Source organism: Gopherus flavomarginatus, chromosome 1 (genome assembly GCF_025201925.1).
Source record: "Gopherus flavomarginatus isolate rGopFla2 chromosome 1, rGopFla2.mat.asm, whole genome shotgun sequence".
Taxonomy (NCBI): domain Eukaryota; kingdom Metazoa; phylum Chordata; order Testudines; family Testudinidae; genus Gopherus; species Gopherus flavomarginatus.
This window is the reverse complement of record NC_066617.1, coordinates 344,942,695-344,963,487: the sequence shown is the minus strand read 5'-3', so window position 1 is coordinate 344,963,487 and position 20,793 is coordinate 344,942,695. Positions and strand designations below refer to the sequence as shown.

The 20,793-nt window shown below is 43.1% G+C and overlaps 1 protein-coding gene across 3 annotated transcripts in view; it reads right to left on the bottom strand.

The window, feature by feature from the left end:
- Positions 1-3,501: 3,501 nt before the first annotated feature.
- CWC15 (CWC15 spliceosome associated protein homolog) overlaps positions 3,502-20,793 on the bottom strand; it is a 62,667-nt gene continuing 45,375 nt past the window's right edge. For 2 of the 3 annotated variants that reach the window (XM_050942546.1, XM_050942557.1), the window contains exons 6-7: positions 14,329-14,447; positions 3,502-5,795 (exon numbers count right to left, since the gene is read on the bottom strand). In XM_050942546.1, the coding sequence (XP_050798503.1) occupies positions 5,666-5,795; positions 14,329-14,447 (249 nt within the window). In that variant the 3' untranslated portion in view covers positions 3,502-5,665. Of the gene's footprint in view, positions 5,796-12,641; positions 12,823-14,328; positions 14,448-20,793 lie in introns of those variants that run through there. The other variant, XM_050942567.1, reaches the window with a different exon arrangement.

The following is a 20,793-nucleotide window of genomic DNA, read 5'->3' as shown; positions in this document are numbered from 1 at the left end:
CCTTGACAGTTCTCTCTTTTTTTTTTAAAATTAATAATGAAAGAATGCATGGTTTCAAAACAATAGTGACTTATTTCCTTTGCCAGCTGTGATCAAAGGGGGAAGGAAGGTTGTCTTACATGGAATTAAAATCAAGAAAGGGGGTGGGTTTGCATCAAGGAGAAACACACACAACTGTCACACTGTAGCCTGGCCAGTCATGAAACTGGTTTTCAAAGCCTCTCTGATGCGCAGCACACCTAGCTGTGCTCTTCTAATTGCCCTGGTGTCTGGCTGCTCAAAATCGGCTGCCAGGCGATTTGCCTCAACCTCCCATCCTGCCTTACTTACATCTCCCCCTTACTCTCAGATATTATGGAGCACACAGCAAGCAGCAATAACAATGGCAATATTGGTTGCGCTGAGGTCTAACTTAGTCAGCAAACAGCATTAGCAAGCTTTTAAATGTCTAAAGGCACATTCTACCACCATTCTGCACTTGCTCAGCCTATAGTTGAACAGCTTCTTACTACTGTCCAGGCTGCCTGTGTACGACTTCATGAGCCATGGGAGCAAGGGGTAGGCTGGGTTCCCAGGGAAAACTATTGGCATTTCAATATATCCAATGAAAATTTTCTGGTCTGGGAAGTAAGTCCCTTCTTGAAGCTTCTTGAACAGCCTGGAATTCCTAAAGATGTGAGTGTCATGCACCTTTCCCGGCCATCCCATGTTGATGTTGGCCATCCCATGTTGATGTCGGTGAAATGTCCCTTGTGATCCACCAGTGCTTGCAACACTGTTGAGAAGTACCCCTTGCAGTTTACGTACTGGTTGGCAAGCTGGTCTGGTGCCAAGATAGGGATATGCGTTCCGTCTATCGTCCCACCACAGTTATGGAACCCCATTGCAGCAAAGTCATCCACTATGACCTGCACATTTCCCTGAGTCACTACCCTTGTTAGCAGAAGGTCAGTGATTGCATTGGCTACTTGGATCACAGCAGCCCCCACAGTAGATTTGCCCACTCCAAGTTGATTCCCGACTGACCAGTAGCAGTCAGGCGTTGCAAGCTTCCACAGGGCTATCGCCACTTGCTTCTCAACTGTCAGGGCAGCTCTCATCTTGGTATTCCTGCACTTCAGGGCGGGGTAAACCACCTCACAAAATTCCAGGAAAGTGGCCTTACGTATGCGAAAGTTTCGCAGCCACTGGGAATCATCCCCTACCTGCAACACTATGCGGTCCCACCAGTCTGTGCTTGTTTGCCAGGCCCAGAATCAGCGTTCCACTGTATCAACCTGCCCCACTGTTGCCATAATATCCCAATTGCCACATCCTGTGCTTTCAGGAATGTCTGTGTCCATGTCCCGCTCACAATCGTCCTCATACTGGCGGCTCCTAGCCAGGTTCTGCACATACTGGACGATAATGTGCGAGGTGTTTACAATGCTTGCAACAGTAGCGGTGAGCTGAGTGGGCTCCATGCTTGCCGTGCACTGGTGTCTGCACAGATAACCCAGGAAAAAGAAACGAAACGATTGTATCCCATTGCTTTCATGGAGGGAGGGAGGGGAGACTGATGAAATGTACCCAAAACCACCTGTGATCATGTTTTTGCCTCATCAGGCACTGGGTGCTTAACCTAGAATTCCAGTGGGCAGTGGAGAGTGTGGGGATTGTGGGATAGCTACCCACAATGCATCGCTCTGTGAGTCGATGCTAGCCACGGTATTGAGGACACATGCCGCCAACTTAATACACTGTATAAAATCGCTTTCTAAATATCAACTTCTATAATGCGCTGTATAAAATTGCTTTCTAAAGATCGACTTCTATAAAATCAACCTAATTTTGTAGTGCAGACATAACCTATGCTTCAACACATCCCTTCAAGTTTGAATCAGACAGCAGCTCTTTGAAGTTAAGTGCTTCAAGGGAATGTTCCACAACGGCCTGACCCTGCCCTCAGAACCAGTTTGCAGTACTAACAAGTAAGATTTTTAAGGTATGTTGGTGTGAGAGGAGAAGAAAAAGCAGAGAGTAAAGAGTTCAGCAGTTTGGCTGATAACTCCCAAGATCTTTCTGTACAAGGATAGTCAGAGAAAAGGCAGCCAGTGCACATGGACCAGGAGGGTTCCCCATGAGACATTTGAGGTTAATATCTAGATGCATCAGACTGCCTCAACTCCAACATTTTTCCCAAAGCACATCTGAAAATAGCAATGTCAACAGAAACAGTGATACATATTTTTAAAGAAAAACTACCTTCACCCAGGCTCCTAGTTTGGAGTGTATGCATCAGACTTTTAATGTGTAATTAATTCTCTTAAAACAACCAGCACTTATTTATCAGGAGAAAAACTCAACCACTGACACCCCCTCATTTTCTCTGAGGGAAAGAAATGGCTGATTAAACATTTCAGCGGTAAATGTATATATTCAGATCATAACAGACTTCATTAAACTATTTCTGCTTTGTATATCACCAAACAACCAAAAATGTATTTTCTAAATCAGAGCTTGAAAGAGATACAGCCAACATGAAATCTAGTCCATTTTTAACAAATGACTTGAAAGTCTATTTATAAACACAATAGTCCCATTGTACTAGGTGCTGGTTCCCTGCACCATTGCCCTGTGAAAAGACTCAAACAGAGAAACGGTGATGCTGACTGTGCACAAAATGTTGACAAATACACAAGGTAAACCAACTGAAAAGATTCACTTCTTCCAGTTACAGCCATCCTAGGTGTTGCTTATAAGAAAAACCAGGTAACACACTTCAGATAGAAGTGCTATTTTTTAAACTGACAATGTCCATTTAACTGCAGAACATAAGCTGTATTCCATTCTACCTCCAGCTGCAACAGAGCTGCCATCTATGCTGGTTCTGTGTAAAGTTATTTTTCAAACTAAGCAGATGTTCCTAGGAAAAATATCCAGGGAGCAGATGTGTACAGTAAAAAGGTGCCATTTTCATTTTTGTATTTTTTTTTTAATCGTGGCCACAATGGAGCTTTTTAATGCATGGATTGGATCAACTTTGCTTCCTGCATTTTAATACTAGACTTAAGCCACTGAATCAAGGGTGACGTAACATTTTACATTTATACAGTGCTTTTCATCCTGCAGGAACATAAAGTGCTTTACAAACTGGATATCTACGCATTGTTAAAGGTGCCGAATATTCAACAACTGAAGACCATTTAGAAATATGGCCTCAAACTCCTTAACTTTTTATTGTGTCTGGCTGTTGTAGGATTTCCAAACAGTGGGTCATGTTACACAGAACAAGGGGCCGAAAAACAGAGTTAGAGATGGAATTTCAGCCTAAAAATCTACAAATCCTGGCTTCTGTGGTTTAGTTGAGACACAAACAAAACAATAAAGCCTATTTTTAAAGTAATGCTGAAGAACTAACATGCATCCAGGGGCAGATTCTCATCTCCATTTCTATAACTGTTCCTCTAGAAGTATGGGGAGAGTCACTGAGAAGGTAGATACTAAATAAGTACACATACATAATTATAAAATTTCAGAGATTAATCTGATTTTTATTTTTATTTGTATAGGATAATCTCATGTAGCTACAAAGCTCACAGAACAAGGGTCCTTTGGCAGCTTAAAAGTAGTAAGTCAGTACAAGAGATCACTCTTCTATATACAAAAAGGGCTACAGTGTTTCAAAGATCCATAAAGGGAATATAAACATATACACTTCTACAAAGACACTGAACTAGATATAAAACCACATCTTAAGGATTTTCTTTCCCTAACATATTTACTTACTCACTTTTGGCTTAACTGTATTGTATATCTTGTAATATTGCCTAGAGTTAAGTATTTTTGTTGTTGCGATGACAACATCATTTTGTTAGGTCAGATCTAAGCAACAGCTGGCTTCCTCACTGCCTAATTTTGCTAACTCACTGCTCTTAACTCAAACATTAACTTTTTAATGTGTGCTCATTAGGAACTATGGCCGATCTCCTGCTTCCAAAACCACCATCATCGCCAAAAGACAGGTAACATGAGCAAAATCAGCAAGTATTCTTTCCTTAATTCCAAGTGAAATAAATTTGTCTCAATATGGCTTTTAAAAGTGCATATAAAATTCCTTGTTCTATGTATATACTGACATTACCTGTTTAGATAGTTTAGCCCTGACTGGTTCATCTTGTCTTACCATTAAAAAAAGGGAAAAAATACAAAAACTAATGTAATTGCCTAGGGAATACAAATATGCTTCAAATACAGTAGTTTAACAGGATGCCATTTAAAAACCATGTATAACAAAAAGACTGAAATATCTGTCCTGAAATTTCAAAACCCCTGACCATCACTTTGAAAACATGCAATTAATTTTTAAGGAAGAGATTGTGAGCAACATTGGCGCTATAGAAACAACAGGGCTAAATGGCGAGATATAGCATGGGCAGGCAACCAGGCAAAAACTCTATATAATGGCACCTTAAATCCTTCCTGACCTGTAATAACTTCTACTCCATTCTAAGATCTCTCAAGCAGAGATTTCAAATCATGTTATCGTATATGGAGGTTTGAAATGAATACTAATAGTGAGTAGGAAACCATTGAACACTTTCACTCGTGACCTAAATCAGGATTTGAACTCAGGTATCCAGAGATAAAAGGACGGTATTTCAATCCAATGTGTGACTCGGCCTCCTTTTGTATATGCATCTCAAATGTGACAGTGATCACAAAAGAGAATAAAATTCTTCTGATAGCTGAAGAACATTGTACAGACTGTGATATCCTCTGAATTAACAGAAAAGTTCTCCCACATATATTCTGAGTTTTGTTCAAACTGACTTAAAAAAAAAAAAAATTTAGTGTGATGACTAGGTTGGGTGCCACCTTTGAAACTAGATTTAAATATTGCAGGATTGAGCTCTTCCAACCTTGCATCCATGTAGCTATGACTACAAGATTGGAGTTTAGGAACACAAGATTACAGAGAATGGAATTCCCTGGCTAGAGGGAGAACACCACTTCATCGCACACCTGCTGGACGCTCCTTGTGGAAAGGCAGTGAATCAGGCTGAACTCATGATATAGATGAAAACAGAATTTTTAAACAGCCAGGAGCTATCCAGTCAGACCACATCCTCAACTGCTACATCAGGGAAACACTCAATATTTAAGATGTCAGATAGGGAGTTCATATTGGATTTCAATTAGCCAATCAGAGGAAGGAAGATAATTAAATGTCACGCATAAAAAGGCAACTTCAGTACTCTCTTCTAGCATGTAGAATTTCACTTACCTTTAAGAATATGAAAATTTACATAAGCTGCATAAATTACAAATCTCCATATTACATACAGGTTGCTTCCCAAGAAACAGTATTTAGACAATTAAAGTATTTATTGTAAACCAGCCTCTCTTCCAACATTTACATGAAGGCCATTAAAAGTAAATGCATATCCACTGAATTAAACAGAAACAGGTTTAGTTAAAACAAAAAAAGGATGCTGAAAAGGATAAAACACTCCAGATACAAGGTGACAATTAAAAAGCTGTCAATGACCTTGGAAAAGCATTTGGAAATTCATGGCAGGAGACAATTTTCAGCCATTATTTTTTTTGGGGGGGGAGGTACACCACAGAGGGGAAGTCACCTTGACCCTTTGAGTCTTTCAGCAATGGAGCACATAAAACTGTACTACTTGATGTATTTTTCCATGAACTTTTTGTGAAATTCAGATCGCAGAGTATCATTTACAAATCTTTTGTCCTTTTTTATTTCATCTATTCCCTTGGCACAATTCTTGAAAACAACATCGTCATCCCATCTGAAAGAAAAACAAAATATTCAGCGTACGGTTAAAATTTACTACATGAAATTAAGGCAGAGCAACTTAAATACTTGTTTAAATAGTTCTTTGTAGATTTCAGAAGATCACTTTCTTTTCAGAAAAAACTGTTCTTAACACACATCTGAACTTATTTTAAAAAACCAAAATACAACTATTGTGTGTGTTTTTCATACAAACTATATCCTAAAGTTGTTTGCAGCGTTGTAGCCATACTGGTCCCAGGATATTAGAGAGACAAGGTGGATGAGGTAGTATTTTTTATTGAACCAACTTTTGTTCATGAAACAAACAAGCTTTTGAGCTCCTGAAGAGCTCTGTAAAGCTCAAAAGCTTGTCTCTTTCACCAACAGCAGTTGGTCCAATAAAATGTATTACTTCACCCACGGATACCATTTGGTGGAGAGGAGGGCCTCCCCCCCTAGTTTCCTACAGGTGATGTACTGTCAGGTGGAGCTCTTAACTGCAGCACAGCATGAGTTCTGCAGAGGAAAGGTGCAGCTCAAAGCCGCTGCCTCTGGGTGGTATGTATTTTGTTTACAGAGGCAGCGTGATTAAGATAAGAAAGGCCTGATAACTAAATTAAGGATCTGGAAGTCATTAATGAGTCTGTAAAACAGGAATCCCTCTGCAGGGAATGGAGGGTATTGAAAAGAGAAGGCAGGGGACTCGAAATACTGCCAAGCCCTCAGAGCCCAAGATAACATTCAGAAAAGAGAGTGATGTGAGGGGCGTAGGTGAAAAGAAGGGGCCAAAAACAAAGGAAGGGATAGCAGTGGTATAGAGAAGTTCCCACCTTACTTGTGGTACTTATGTGGCCCCATCACCATAGTATTTGAGCGCCTCACAATGCCTAACCTATTTCTCCTCACTGCCCCTTGGAGAGGTAGAGCAGTGCTGTTCGCCCCATTGTACAGATGGGCCGCACAGGCACTCACAGACTAAAGGCCAGATTTTCAAAGGTGTTTAGACCTCTAGTGAGATTTTCAAAAGCACCTAGATGATTAGGTGCTTTGTAAATACCACTAGATGTATAGCTCCATCTTTGGGTGCCTAATAACCTTTGGAACTCTGTCCCTAAGGCAGGGTCTGAGGTCATACAGAAAGCCCAAGGGGGAAGTAGAACCCAGGTCTCTCAGGAATAGCTCCTTATCCACTGGACCACCCTCTCTCTCTGCGGCATGCTGAAAAAAGAGGAGACTCTGATATATGGGAGCAAAATCAAGGCCAGTTCTATGAGACTCCAGCAAACGGTCCTTTGGGAAGGATGTCATGGTTGAAGACTGGGTTCCTTACTCGTGTCCTTCCACCCAAAGTGCCAGGGACTGAGAGCTACCAAATCCTCCATCATTATGTGGTTTAGACTTATGTATTTTGGAAGCCGACAAATCATCAGAGGTTCCTGTCCTGGAAGGGATCAAGATGCAGCCCATGAGATCCTTAGCAGCATAGGTGAAATGAACAAGTGCATCCATTTTGGAAATTTGCAAAGCAGCCACTTGGTCTACAGCTAACACCTTTGTTAAGCTTTACAAATAGGACTTGCTTATTTTTTGCAGAGGCTTCTTTTGACAGGAAGGTGCTGAAGGCGGTAACCCAGAAAGAATATAGACCTTTGAGCAAGCTCATTAAAATGGGGGCTACTTCTCATCTACTGAACTCCTGTTTTCATATCCCTCCCTGCATCTGATGACTTTAAATGGAGCCATTACCATAGGGCCATTTGTCTGTGGTCTAATGTACATAATTATTCTGTCTGTCTGTTAATGATGTCATGCAAGTGTTATAGCTTGTGAATAACTCATCTAGTGGCAAGTAGGAGCAGAGGGGGCGTGGTCAGAGTATGTGGAGCCAAAACAATGATTTGTCTCTGTGAAGCTGCAGGGGGGTGGGATATCAGCCCAGAAGTCTAGACTTGTGGGAGATGCCTTTACCATAAAGGAAATTATTGGTAAGAAATTTTCTGTTATAGTGATTGAGCTCCTTGAGTCTATCTTATTGCTAGAAGATTCTCTGCACCTTGAAGTCTTTAAATCATGATTTGAGGACTTCAATGGCTCAGACACAGGTTTGATACAGGAGGGGTGGGTGAGATTCTGTGGCCTACATTGGGCAGGAGGTCAGACTAGATGATCATAATGGTCCCTTCTGACCTTTAAGTCTGTGATTCTATGACAGCATGAAAAGCAGCAGAGGGGTCAGGAACAATGGAGAAAGAGAGAATGAAAGTCAGATGAAAGGAGATCACTTAACCTCCAAGGGGTGGCAGGTTCTGCCCCAGGCTGGGTTGTTAAGCAATGACTGCTGTGCAATTTTACATTTTAACTGAAAATCATTTTGTTTTGTCATTTTTGGTTTTTGAGTTTGAGAAAAGGAAGGAATGAGAAAGTGTCACACAAGTATCAGATGTGTTTATGCCTCAAATTCTTAGGGTTTCAGATGTATCCGGGCCAATTCCACAAGAACAGAAATTACATCCAGAGCCCATAAATTCGACAATTATAGTCATGATTTGTATCATTCATTGGGCACAATCTGTGTGCTCAGCACTGGTTAGAATATGCCAGAAAATGTAGTCCCTAAGCTAATGCATATAAGATGTGTAGTCCTGGATAACATGGCTCAGATATTTAAGTATTAAGTGTATAGTCATTGAGCACATAATATTTATGAGTGGAGGTGCTGATCGCAACAGAAGTTTTACTTGATTAAGGATCAGACGATTTAATCCTTCAACTTCCTTTCAAGAGGAGGAGTGCTCAGATCTCCTATGCCTATTTAGTTTCCTTTCTTGCTTGCAGTGGCCTTGATATACCTTGGAAGCATAGGTGCCGACTCCGTGCGTGCTCCAGGGCTGGAGCACCCACAGGGAAAAATTGGTGGCTGCTCTGCACCACTGGCAGCTTCCTGCCCCAGCTCACCGCCGCCTCTGCTCTGCTTCCTCCCCTGAGCACGCTGTGTGCCTGCTTTCCCCCCTCGCTCCCAGCACTTGCCACTGCAAAACAGCTGTTTCACGCGGCAAGCGCTGGGAGGGAGGGGGGAGGAACGGGAACGCGGCACGCTTAGGGAAGGAGGCAGGGAAGAGGCGGGGATTTGGGGAAGGGGTACAACAGGGGTGGGTGGGAGATACTTTGGGGAAGGGGCTGGAATGTGTGTGGGGTAGGAGTGGAGTTGGGGTGTTGGGGGGTCTCGAGCTCCCACCAGCATGGGGAAAAGTTGGTGCCTATGCTCAGAAGTATCAATTTTTTTCTCAACTTTAAAATGTGGAATTTTCTTGGTGTTTGATTTTAAATATTCTCCTGCGAGAATGGCAACTCAATCATTGTAGTGTTGTGTTTAACAGCCTTGTGAAAAGTAACTAGTCTGCCTTCAAACAGAAGTGAAAGCAGTGCTGCCAACAATCATGATTTTGTCTTGAGTCTCATGATAATTACTGCTTTCCTTAAAGCTTGAGGCCCTGGAGTCAAGGGGATGTGTGATGATTTCAGCCTTCATTCTTAAACAGAAATGAAGTTTCTAGCCTTCATGGCTGTGGAGAAACCTTAAAAAATGTGACCCCAGTGCACCTTAAAGGCTCAAAAAGCAGAAGACAAATAAAAAGAACACCAAATCTATTATTTTTACATAATCTCATGATTTTTGGTGAGCATGAATCATGATTATTGAACATTTGGGGTTGGCAATACTGTGAAAGTGACCTGAAAGTGTCAGTTTCACTCCTATTTAAAGTCAGTTTTTAGTCTATTATTTGTAGAGGGATAACACCCCTAGATCCCCAAGCAAGTGCAGTATAAACTCACAGGGCCTTGCCCTAGTAGGATGTTTCCAAAAGTTAAATGATCTATTCCAAGCTTGGTGAACTGCAAAAAAGTGATAGAAAGTAACACAGATTTTTCTACAAATTGTTTTAATTGTTGTATTCAAGAGTTTGGAGAAATGGTCTGAGGTAAACAGGATGAAGTTCAATAAAGATAAATGCAAAGTGCTCCACTTAGGAAGGAACAATCAGTTTCACACATACAGAATGGGAAGAGACTGTCTACGAAGGAGTATGGCAGAAAGATCAAGGGGTCATAGTAGACCACAAGCTTAATATGAGTCAACAGTGTGATACTGTTGCAAAAAAAGCAAACGTGATTCTGGGATGCATTAACAGGTGTGTTGTAAACAAGACACGAGAAGTCATTCTTCCGCTCTACTCTGCGCTGGTTAGGCCTCAACTGGAGTATTGTGTCCAGTTCTGGGCACTGCATTTCAAGAAAGATGTGGAGAAATTGGAGAGGGTCCAGAGAAGAGCAACAAGAATGATTAACAGTCTTGAGAACATGACCTATGAAGGAAGGCTGAAGGAATTGGGTTTGTTTAGTTTGGAAAAGAGAAGACTGAGAGGGGACATGATAGCAGTTTTCAGGTATCTAAAAGGGTGTCATCAGGAGGAGGGAGAAAACTTGTTCACCTTAGCCTCCAGTGATAGAACAAGAAGCAATGGGCTTAAACTGCAGCAAGGGAGATTTAGGTTGGACATTAGGAAAAAGTTCCTAACTGTCAGGGTAGTTAAACACTGGAATAGATTGCCTAGGGAAGTTGTGGAATCTCCATCTCTGGAGGTATTTAAGAGTAGGTTAGATAAATGTCTATCAGGGATGGTCTAGACAGTATTTGGTCCTGCCATGAGGGCAGGGGACTGGACTCGATGACCTCTCAAGGTCCCTTCCAGTCCTAGAGTCTATGAGTCTGAGTTAGTAACAAAGAATATACACTACAATTCAGTGTCCCTTAAGACAAGTGACTTAACACAAGATGTCAGAACATGTTAATATTAGAGCTGAGTGATTCTAGTATTTATGGATTCATAAATTCTAGGACTGGAAGGGACCTTGAGAGGTCATCGAGTCCAGTCCCCTGCCCTCATGGCAGGACCAAATACTGTCTAGACCATCCCTGATAGACATTTATCTAACCTACTCTTAAATATCTCCAGAGATGGAGATTCCAAACCTCCCTAGGCAATTTATTCCAGTGTTTAACAACTCTAAGGCCTGGTCCACACTACGCTGTTAAATCGATTTTAACAGCGTTAAATCGATTTAACGCTGCACCCGTCCACACTACACTGCTCTTTATATCGATTTAAAGGGCTCTTTAAATAGATTTCTGTACTCCTACAAAACGAGAGGAGTAACGCTAAAATCGATATCACTATATCGATTTAGGGTTAGTGTGGACGCAAATCGACGTTATTGGCCTCATTCTTTTACAGTAGCTACCCACAATGTACCGCTCCAGAAATCGACGCTAGCCTCGGACCACGGACGCACACCACCGAATTAATGTGCCTAGTGTGGACGCGCACAATCGACTTTATAATATCTGTTTTATAAAATCGGTTTTAGCTAATTTGAATTTATCCTGTAGTGTAGACGTACCCTTAGAGTTAGGAACTTTTTCCTAATGTCCAACCTAAACCTCCCTTGCTGCAGTTTAAGCCCATTGCTTCTTGTTCTATCCTTAGAGGCTAAGGTGAACAAGTTTTCTCCCTCCTCCTGATGACACCCTTTTAAATACCTGAAACTGCTATCATGTCCCCTTTCAGTCCTTTCTTTTCCAAACTAAACAAACCCAAAACTTGTTTTGATAAAGTTACATCTTTTTTTCTTATGCATCCACCATATTTACGGCAGTTTTATTTAGCTAATAACTTTTTTTCAAAAAGCTGCTTCAGTGCCTTTTTAATTGAATTCCAATTTCCATCCAAATGCAGTTAGACACAAATCACAAGTAAAAGATTAATCATCTAGTAAACATGCGTCATTCACATTTTCTAACAAAATAAAAATGTAAGAATTAAGAACCTGAATAAATGTATTTTAAGCTATATGACTGCTAATATGAGCACACACAGTATCTCCTCCTTGTTAGCAAAAAGCAGTACCAAATTTCATTTAAAGGCTCTATTTAGCTGCAAATCAACATGTTTTAATGGTCACCAGTCTATGAAAATCAACTTTTCTTTAGAAAAACAATTAAAAAACTCAAATGTGTATTGTACAAGGGTTCACCGGGGCTCGACCCTCTCTGGGGCTTTGGGAGCCACACCAGCTCACTACATACAGTTGATGTTGGGGAATTAGTCTGGCCATGGGGTCTCCCTCAGCAGCCCTTGCTGTAACAGGGTCAGGTGCTCAGGCCCTTGGGCTGGAGCTGAGCACTGGCACTATGAACAGTAGCAATAAGCCCAGACCCTGGGTCAGGGCAGGGCAACAAATGCTGAATCAGGGGCTCTGGCCCTCAGTCAGGGCTAAGCAGTAGCAGTACAATTCACAGTAAGCCCAGGCTCTAGGTCAGGGCGGGGCAATGCAGAGTCAGAGCTCAGGCTCTCAGGCAGGACTGAGCAACAACAGTAGGCCCCAAGCTTCTAAAGGCCTGGGAGAGGGGGAAGACTGCCACCAATGAGTTTTTGTTCTTTATAAAGGAATTAGATGCAGTGTTCCTGCCAGCCAATTTCTAAGTTATCTGCAAAAAACCAAACAAAAACAAAAAAACCCCACTTAGAATCTTCAGGTGCCTACGTAGCCCCTGGAATCATGGTTAAAGTTGCCCCCCCCTTTAACATCCATGGTGCCCCGACCTCACCCACATTTTCTCTCTCTCTTATACCCTAAAGTCTTTATTGTGTTAAGTAACAGTAAAAAATGAAAATATTATTATTAAATCCTATTTATTAGGGAATGCTTAATGACTAAAAAAATTGTGTGTGTCAAGGCTGAATCTCCACTCTCACTTTGAGTGCAGAAGGTGGGAGGCCCGCAAGGATTTTAAAAATTAATACTTGCCACTCCAGGCTTGTATTACACTCCCAAGGTTACAGCTTCTCTCTGACCTTGACTTGGTAAACGCTGCCCTCATCCAAATGCAAAAAAACCCCCTTTGATCCCAGGAAAGAGCAGTTGGGAATTCCTCCCTGTGGGGTATCCTCAAGCCCTTTCACCCCTCCTCCAGGGAAGAGCTGAGAAAGAAAACAAAGGAGATTAGCTGTGGCTATCAGCTAATCAAACAACATGCACAACCCTCTTAGGACACCAAAAATCCAATCGTGTTCTTAAAAAAGGTAAATGTTATTAAAACAACAACAAAAAATCTGGAACTTAGGCATTTGCTGGATTTTAAAAGAGCAATTCCAAAAATTAAGCACCCAAACTAGCTTCTTGTGGGTTCAGATTAAAGGTTAGAAGCAAAGGAAAGCATCTGTGGTTAGCACAGAGGAGATCCACAAGCCAAAATAAAGAATAAACCTGATCACATTTATCTAAACATTCCCTATCTTCTAGGTATGGGAAATAAATGTTCATATCTGGTTCAAACCTTACACAGCATTCCCGCTTATAGCATTGCCGCTTTGCCCCTGCTTCACTAGAGAACAACAGACAAAGGGAAAGTTTGTCCCATTTTAAAAAATTCTAGCCTTCCCATTGGTTCTTTTGGTCAGGTGTCCACTCCTTTTCTTTTACCAGTGCGCTTGTTAACCCTTTACATGTAAGCAAGCAGAGAACAGCTACCAAGAAGGATTTTACAGTTAACTGGCTGGCTGGGTGTCTATCAAAGGGAGCTACACCCCCCTTCATTATCACAGTGCTCCACTGTTCTAGGCATTGTACAAAGAGCAGCAGTCAATCCCTGCCTCAAAAAGCTTACAAATGAAATAGACAAGCCAGTCATAGGATGGACGCAAGATGAGACTAATACAGAAGCAGAGTGAACAATGTGATGGCAAACAGCACGTTAGTTCTATAATTTTTTTTTTAAAAAAGACGTGTTTAATGAGGAGGGGATCAGCTAAATGAAAGAAACCTGAAGGGACAAGAGACAAGACATAGAAGAAGAGGGTAAGTAAGATGTGGAGTGAAACTGAAGTGAAGAGACCAAGGGAAGGCGAGGGCTGGAGCAAACAGCCAATCAGCACAGGAAAGAGAAAGTCCAGTCAAAACTGTAGAAAGTTCTCTGAATATTCAGAGGTCCCTACTTTTGAGTGAAGCTCATAAACCCCTCATCTACTCCCTATTTTAGTTAAATGGAATACTACCTGGAATATTTCCTAATAGAAACCATACTATAAACAATAGAAGACGAACCATAAAAAAAGTGCCAGCACAAAAAATTTCACTAGTCACTCACACTAACAATCCAAAGAAGATAGATGTGTTCAGAAAAGCGTAACAACGAGTCCGCCTATGAACTCTCGCCACATTGCCTCTTGCAATCATATTGTGCTATGGATGGTAACGCAAGGCAATTAAATTGTCAAAGCAATTCTCTTTGCCCAAAAAGAACCAGAGTGGTCTACTTGGAAAAAACACAAAACTACCATCCTCGTGTTACAATGCCTTAACTTCACGTCACACTGTTGACTTGAGGCTTGAGTGGAGAAATAAAATCAATGGCAGTGATACCAGTTTAGCTGCTTTACAGACTGCTGGAGCTTCAAGAAGGGACAAATGTATATTGAGCGTAGTACCTTCTCTTCACTTTGAAGTTTGCCTGAGGCTGCACTGGGCCTGTAAGATTTAGTAAAGGGTTGCCACTCAGGATGTTTTCCATTCGAATCCTCTCTTCTTCAGCCTTTTGCTCTTGCTCCTGATAATGAGAAATAGATGCACGTATTTATTAGTTTTTGGCCATCTTTTCAAGCTCATTTACAAAGGAAGACTGATCATTTTGCTGATAACTCCCACACAGACAGCTTCAACTCCCAGCTCAGTCATCCTTTCCAGCTGATTTAAAACAGTTGTCTGTGTGGAAAAACAGAGGAAAGGGTGAGGCAGAAACTCTGAAAAGCTTAACATTGTTAATCTGCTGTCATCTAGCAAAGCTGAACCCTGCATTACTAGTCTTTGATGTTCTAAAGTTTGCAATTAGCACATCGTAAATACTGGCACATGTTATAGGTAATGTATTTTTGTATTAATAAGCAATCTACCTGATTTTCTTCATTCTAAACTCTATTTAACCTCACATGAGAAAACGTTCCACAATATTCACTAAAGTGGAAGGTGTTATATGTTGTTGAAAACAAGCTATTGTCTTCTACCTTGAGTGATCTCTCAGCATTTTACCATCACTGCGTCTTACTATTTCCTTTTACGATACTGTACAACACTGAATAATCTCATGATACCCAAATTTTAGAAGTTTCACTGTCCAGGGTCTCCTCTCACCCTGCTCCCCAACAGCACACTGTAAACTTCTGATTAAAACAGCGAGAAACCGTATCTAGCTTAAAACCGGTTTCACTAACCATTTTTAGGAGCTATCTTAATATCCAGTCAATTAATCTATTCCAGACTTCAAGTTGTGTGTGACATTCTGTCTGTATCAACAATTTTTTCCAGAAGCTTTCAAACATGTTACCAGGTTCACTCTTTGATGTAAACATGGGGAAAGGGAGGGGAGAAGAGAGACTGCTTTCTTACTTAGATGACTGAATATAAGCATATCCTTCTACATGCTAAAGTATGGTCTGGAATCAGTCCAGTTTAAAAAAAAATATATTGCATTCAATGCTATAGAACTACTACATGGACTAAAACCAGGCCTACTATGATATATGGATCATAACTGGTGTTTCTTTTGAAACTGCAAAAAAATTCATGAACCAGGGCATTATGGAGACCCAGAACAGGAAATGCTTTTCTTGATAGTAGAATTTAAGATTTTCAGCACTATAAACTATACTGATGCTAACCAGTGTTTGCAAGCTTTAAGCATTCAATCACCGTGAAAAAGTACATTAATAAGTCCTACCTACTTTACTTTTTCACGTTTGTGGATTGAACAGATAAGTGGAATATTTCTATAAAAGAGGCCCAAGAGGCGTTAATAAGTACAACAGTAAATCATTCTTATAAACATTAGGCAGATCTAATGCAGAATTTGCAAGATTTCTATAAATTTTACTATGCACTTAAGGTACATCAGCCTGTTTCATGCAGAGAATAGTGTGTGTGTGTGGGTGGGGGAGTGCTTTTGGGACACTGTGAAGTTACCAGCAAATACACTTTATAGACCAGCTCACTGGTCAAAACTTTACCTCTTTAGTTCAGAATATACAAAAAAATGATTTTTCTTAGGGCTAGTTAGAGTGCATTATGAGTTAGGGTGCCCGGGTTGATTTAATGTATCCACACTGGCAAGGCATGTAGAGCTCCCAGGGCTGGTCTACACTACGGCGGAAAATCGATCTCAGATACGCAACTTCAGCTACGTGAATAACCTAACTGAGGTCAAAGTATCTAAGATCGAATTACTCACCGTCCTCACAGAGCAGGATCGATGTCTGCGGCTCCCCATGTGGACTCCGCAACTCCGTTCGGGTTGGTGGAGTTCCAGAATCGATATAAGCGCGTTCGGGGATCGATATATCGCATCTAGATGAGCCGCGATATATCGATCCCCGAGCAATCGATTGCTACCCGCCGATACAGCGGGTAGTGAAGACATAGCCCCAGACTCTGTGGCTGGAGCGCTCCACCTCTTCGAGAAGCATAAATGCTTGCTGCACCCCGGCTACAGCGCCGCAGCACCAGTGTGGACACCCTGGTCTTCTATTAATGCGCTCTGATTGGCCTCCAGAAGTGTCTCACAAGGCCTGTTCTAGCCACTCTGGTCATCTCTTTGAACTCTACTGCCCTTCCCTCAGGTGACCAACTGTCAGATCCGCCCTTTAAATTCTCTGGGAATTTTGAAAATCCCCTTCCTGTTTGCCCAGCAAGGTGTGGAGTGCTCTCAGCACATCTTTCCAGGTGACCATGCCTCTATGCACCAGGTGATCCCCAATATGGAGCAAACGCAAGGTGCTGGATCTCATCAGTGTTTGGGGAGAGGAAGCTGTCCAGTCCCAGCTGTGCTCCAGCTGTAGAAATTAGGATACTTTCGGGCAGATATAAAAGGACATGATGGAAAGGGGCCATGACTGGGACGCACTGCAGTGCAGGATTAAAGCGAAGGAGCTGTGGAATGTGTACCGCAAAGCGCAAGAGGCAAACTGCCACTCCGGTGCTGCCCCTGCAACCTGCCGTTTCTACAAAACTCCACTCCAAAGACCACCATGGACACTTCAGAGCCCAGTTCAACAAGGCAGAAGGAGGAAAAGCACAAGCAAGGGTGCTGAGGAGGAGGGGGACAGCCCGGCATCCCTAGATGCATGTAGAAGGAAGGCAGCCAGTCACAGTGGACGGTGCTTGGGGGAGAATAAACACCAGAGGAGGTGCCTGGTACGCAGATTTTATTTTGGGAAGGTAGTTGTTCGGTGCGGGCTCTTGGAGCGAGGAGAGTTAGGGCTGCATGCATGCCTACATGCAGAATAGGTTGTGGATGTACTCTCTCACATCGCGGTAATCGGCCTCAGTGATCTCTTCAAAAGCCTCATGCAGAAGCTGGGCAATGTATTTGCGGAGGTTCCTTGGCAGAGCTACTGTGCTCCTTGTCCTAGTTAAGGCTAACATGTCCGCACCACTGTGCCATGCTGGGCGGGGGGACCATTGCTGCACACCAGCAAGCTGCATATGGGCCAGGGCGGAAGCTGCATTGTAGTAGAAGATCCTCCCTTACATCCCAGGTTACCCTCAGCAGCGAGGTATCTTCCAGGACGAACTCATCCTGTGGAAAATGTGGGGACAGTGTTGAGTATAAGGGCCCCCTGCAGCTGTTGGCTCTCCCCAGGGCACAGAACCCCAGAGGGCAGTATGGCCATGAAACAATCAGTTCCCCTTGCACCTGTGCCTACTCACCATTTTGTGGTTCCTGTGGGTTATGTGCGCTCGCTTTGGGATGGGCAATTTCTGCCATTGTTTACACTGCTTGTCTTTAAGTACAGCCAAATCATTGCTCTGTCTGGTATGAACAATGCTGCCTCTGTTAAGAGTTGCATTTTGGCTTTACAGATGCAACCTTAAGATCCCAGCCGTCCTTGTTATCAATGGCCGAAAGACTCCAAAGAATCAGGAAGCATCCGCAAAGAAGCAAAGAGGACATGCTGCATGAATTCATGCACCAGTCCCTTAATGAAAATCAAAACGCGCAGGAGTAGCGGGAGAGTGAAAGGAGGGTCTGTCAACAGAATGCGGATTGCCGGCACCAAAGCATGGAGCAGCTGCTAAGCATCATGGAGTGCCAAATGGACTCGATACAGGCGCTCGTAGCAATGCAGGTGGAGCACTTCCGTGCCCCGGCCCCACCCAAAACTCTTTCCCTTGTGTCCCCATGTCACCGCCAACCCCTTTTCCCCATCATCTGGGTTCTTATCGCCACCAGCTGCCTCCAACAGCTGTAGCTTCACCACCCAGCCCTGCAAACTACGACCCTTATTCACTTCACTCAACCCCCACCACCATGCAGTATAGCCATCCTGAAGTGCAGTATTCATTGCACGGCACTCCAGACAGGAAGGCTGAGTATGATAACAGGCTATACGCAAATCTGTGATTGTCCCGTTCCCCACCTCACCCCACTCGCTTCCCTCAGCCCACACAGCACAGAAGTGTCATGACCTTTGTTTCCCAACCAGTTGTGCTTCTTTTCAATAAATCAAGTATCAGAGGGTAGCCGTGTTAGTCTGGATCTGTAAAAGCAGCAAAGAATCCTGTGGCACCTTATAGACTAACAGACGTTTTGGAGCATGAGCTTTCGTGGGTGAATACCCACTTCCTCAGATGCATGAGGAAGTGGGTATTCACCCACGAAAGCTCATGCTCCAAAACGTCTGTTAGTCTATAAGGTGCCACAGGATTCTTTGCTGCTTTTTCAATAAATGAATTTTTTGGCTTTGAAAACATTCTTTATTATTGCATTAAGTAAAAGATAGCGTAGCCCAGGAAAGCAAGACACTGCAAGTCAGTGCATCATATGTCACAAACACAGATTCCTACTAACATTGGAACCACTGTATTTCACTCCCATGCAGGGCACCAAACATTACTGGCGGCTTTCAGCCTCAAATTGCTCCCTCAAGGCATCCCTAATCCTTGCAGCCCCACACAGGGCCCCTCTAATAGTCCTGCTCTCTGGCTGTTCAAATTCAGCCTCCAAGTGTTGAACCTCTGAGCTCCATGCCTGAGTGAATCTTTCACCCTTCCCTTCACAAATGTTATGGAGGGTACAGCACGCGGCTATAACCGTGGGGATGCTGTCATCAGCCAGATCCAGCTTCCCATACAGACAGCACCAGCGGCCCTTAAAATGGTCGAAAGCACACTCCATTGTCATTCTGCACCGACTCAGCCTGTTGTTGAACCGCTCCTTCCTGCAGTGAAGGCTCCCTGTGTAGGGTTTCATAACCCATGGCATTAAAGGGTAAGCAGGGTCTCCAAGGATCACAATGGGAATTTCGACTTCCCCTACGGTGATCTTCTGGTCTGGGAAGAAAGTCCCAGCTTGCAGCTTCCTGAACAGGCCTGTGTTCCGATAGATGCGCCCTTCTTGACCACCCTGCGTTAATGTTAATGAAACGCCCATGGTGATCCACAAGCACCTGGAGAACCATAGAGAAATACTCCTTCCGATTTACGTATTCAGAGGCTAGGTGGGCTGGTGCCAGAATTAAGAATAGGCATCCCATCTATAGCCCCTCCGCAGTTAGGGAAATTCATTTGCACAAAGCCAGCCACAATGTCATTCACATTACCCAGAGTCATAGAATATCAGGGTTGAAAGGGACCTCAGGAGGTCATCTAGTCCAACCCCCTGCTCAAAGCAGGACCATTCCCCAACTAAATCATCCCAGCCAGGGCTTTGTCAAGCCTGACCTTAAAAACCTCTAAGGAAGGAGATTCCACCACCTCTCTAGGTAACCCATTCCAGTGTTTCACCACTCTCCTAGTGAAAAAGGTTTTCCTAATATCCTACCTAAACCTCCCTCACTGCAAACTGAGACCATTACTCCTTGTTCTGTCATCTGCTACCACTGAGAACAGTTTAGATTCATCCTCTTTGGAATTGTCTTTCAGGTAATTGAAAGCAGCTATCAAATCCCCCCTCATTCTTCTCTTCTGCAAACTAAACAATCCCAGTTCCCTCAGCCTCTCCTCATAAGTCATGTGCTCCAGCCCCCTAATCATTTTTGTTGCCCTCCGCTGGACTCTTTCCAATTTTTCCACATTCTTCTTGTACTGAGAGTCCCAAAACTGGACACAGTGCTCCAGATGAGGCCTCACCAATGTCGAATAGAGGGGAATGATCAAGTCCCTTGATCTGCTGGCAATGCCCCTACTGATATAGCTCAAAATGCCATTAGCTTTCTGGGCAACAAGGGCATACTGTCATCTCATATCCAGGTTCTCGTCCACTGTGACCCCTAGGCCCTTTTCTGCAGAACTGCTGCCTAGCCATTCGGTCCCTAGTCTGTAGCAGTGCATGGGATTCTTCCGTCCTAAGTGCAGGACTCTGCACTTGTCCTTGTTGAACCTCATCAGATTTCTCTTGGCCCAATCCTCTAATTTGTCTAGGTCCCTCTGTATCCTATCCCTACCTTACAGCGTATCTATTACTCCTCCCAGTTTAGTGCCCTCTGCCAACTTGCTGAGAGTGCAGTCCACACCATCCTCCAGATCCTTAATGAAGATACTGAACAAAACCGGCCCCAGGACCGACCCTTGGGGCACTCCGCTTGACAGAGGCTGCCAACTAGACATGGAGCCATTGATCACCACCCATTGAGATCGACGACGTAGCCAGCTTTCTATCAACCTTATAGTCCATTCACGCAGCCCATACTTCTTGAACTTGCTGGCAAGAATACTGTGGGAGACTGTATCAAAAGTGTCGAACAGATAGTTAAGGGTTAATACCTCTTTTACCTGTAAAGGGTTAGGAAACTCAGTAAACCTGGCTGACACCTGACCAGAGGTCCAATAGGGAGACAAGATACTTTCAAATCTTGGCGGGGGGAAGTCTTTTGTTTGTGCTTTTTGTTTTGGGGGTTGTTCGC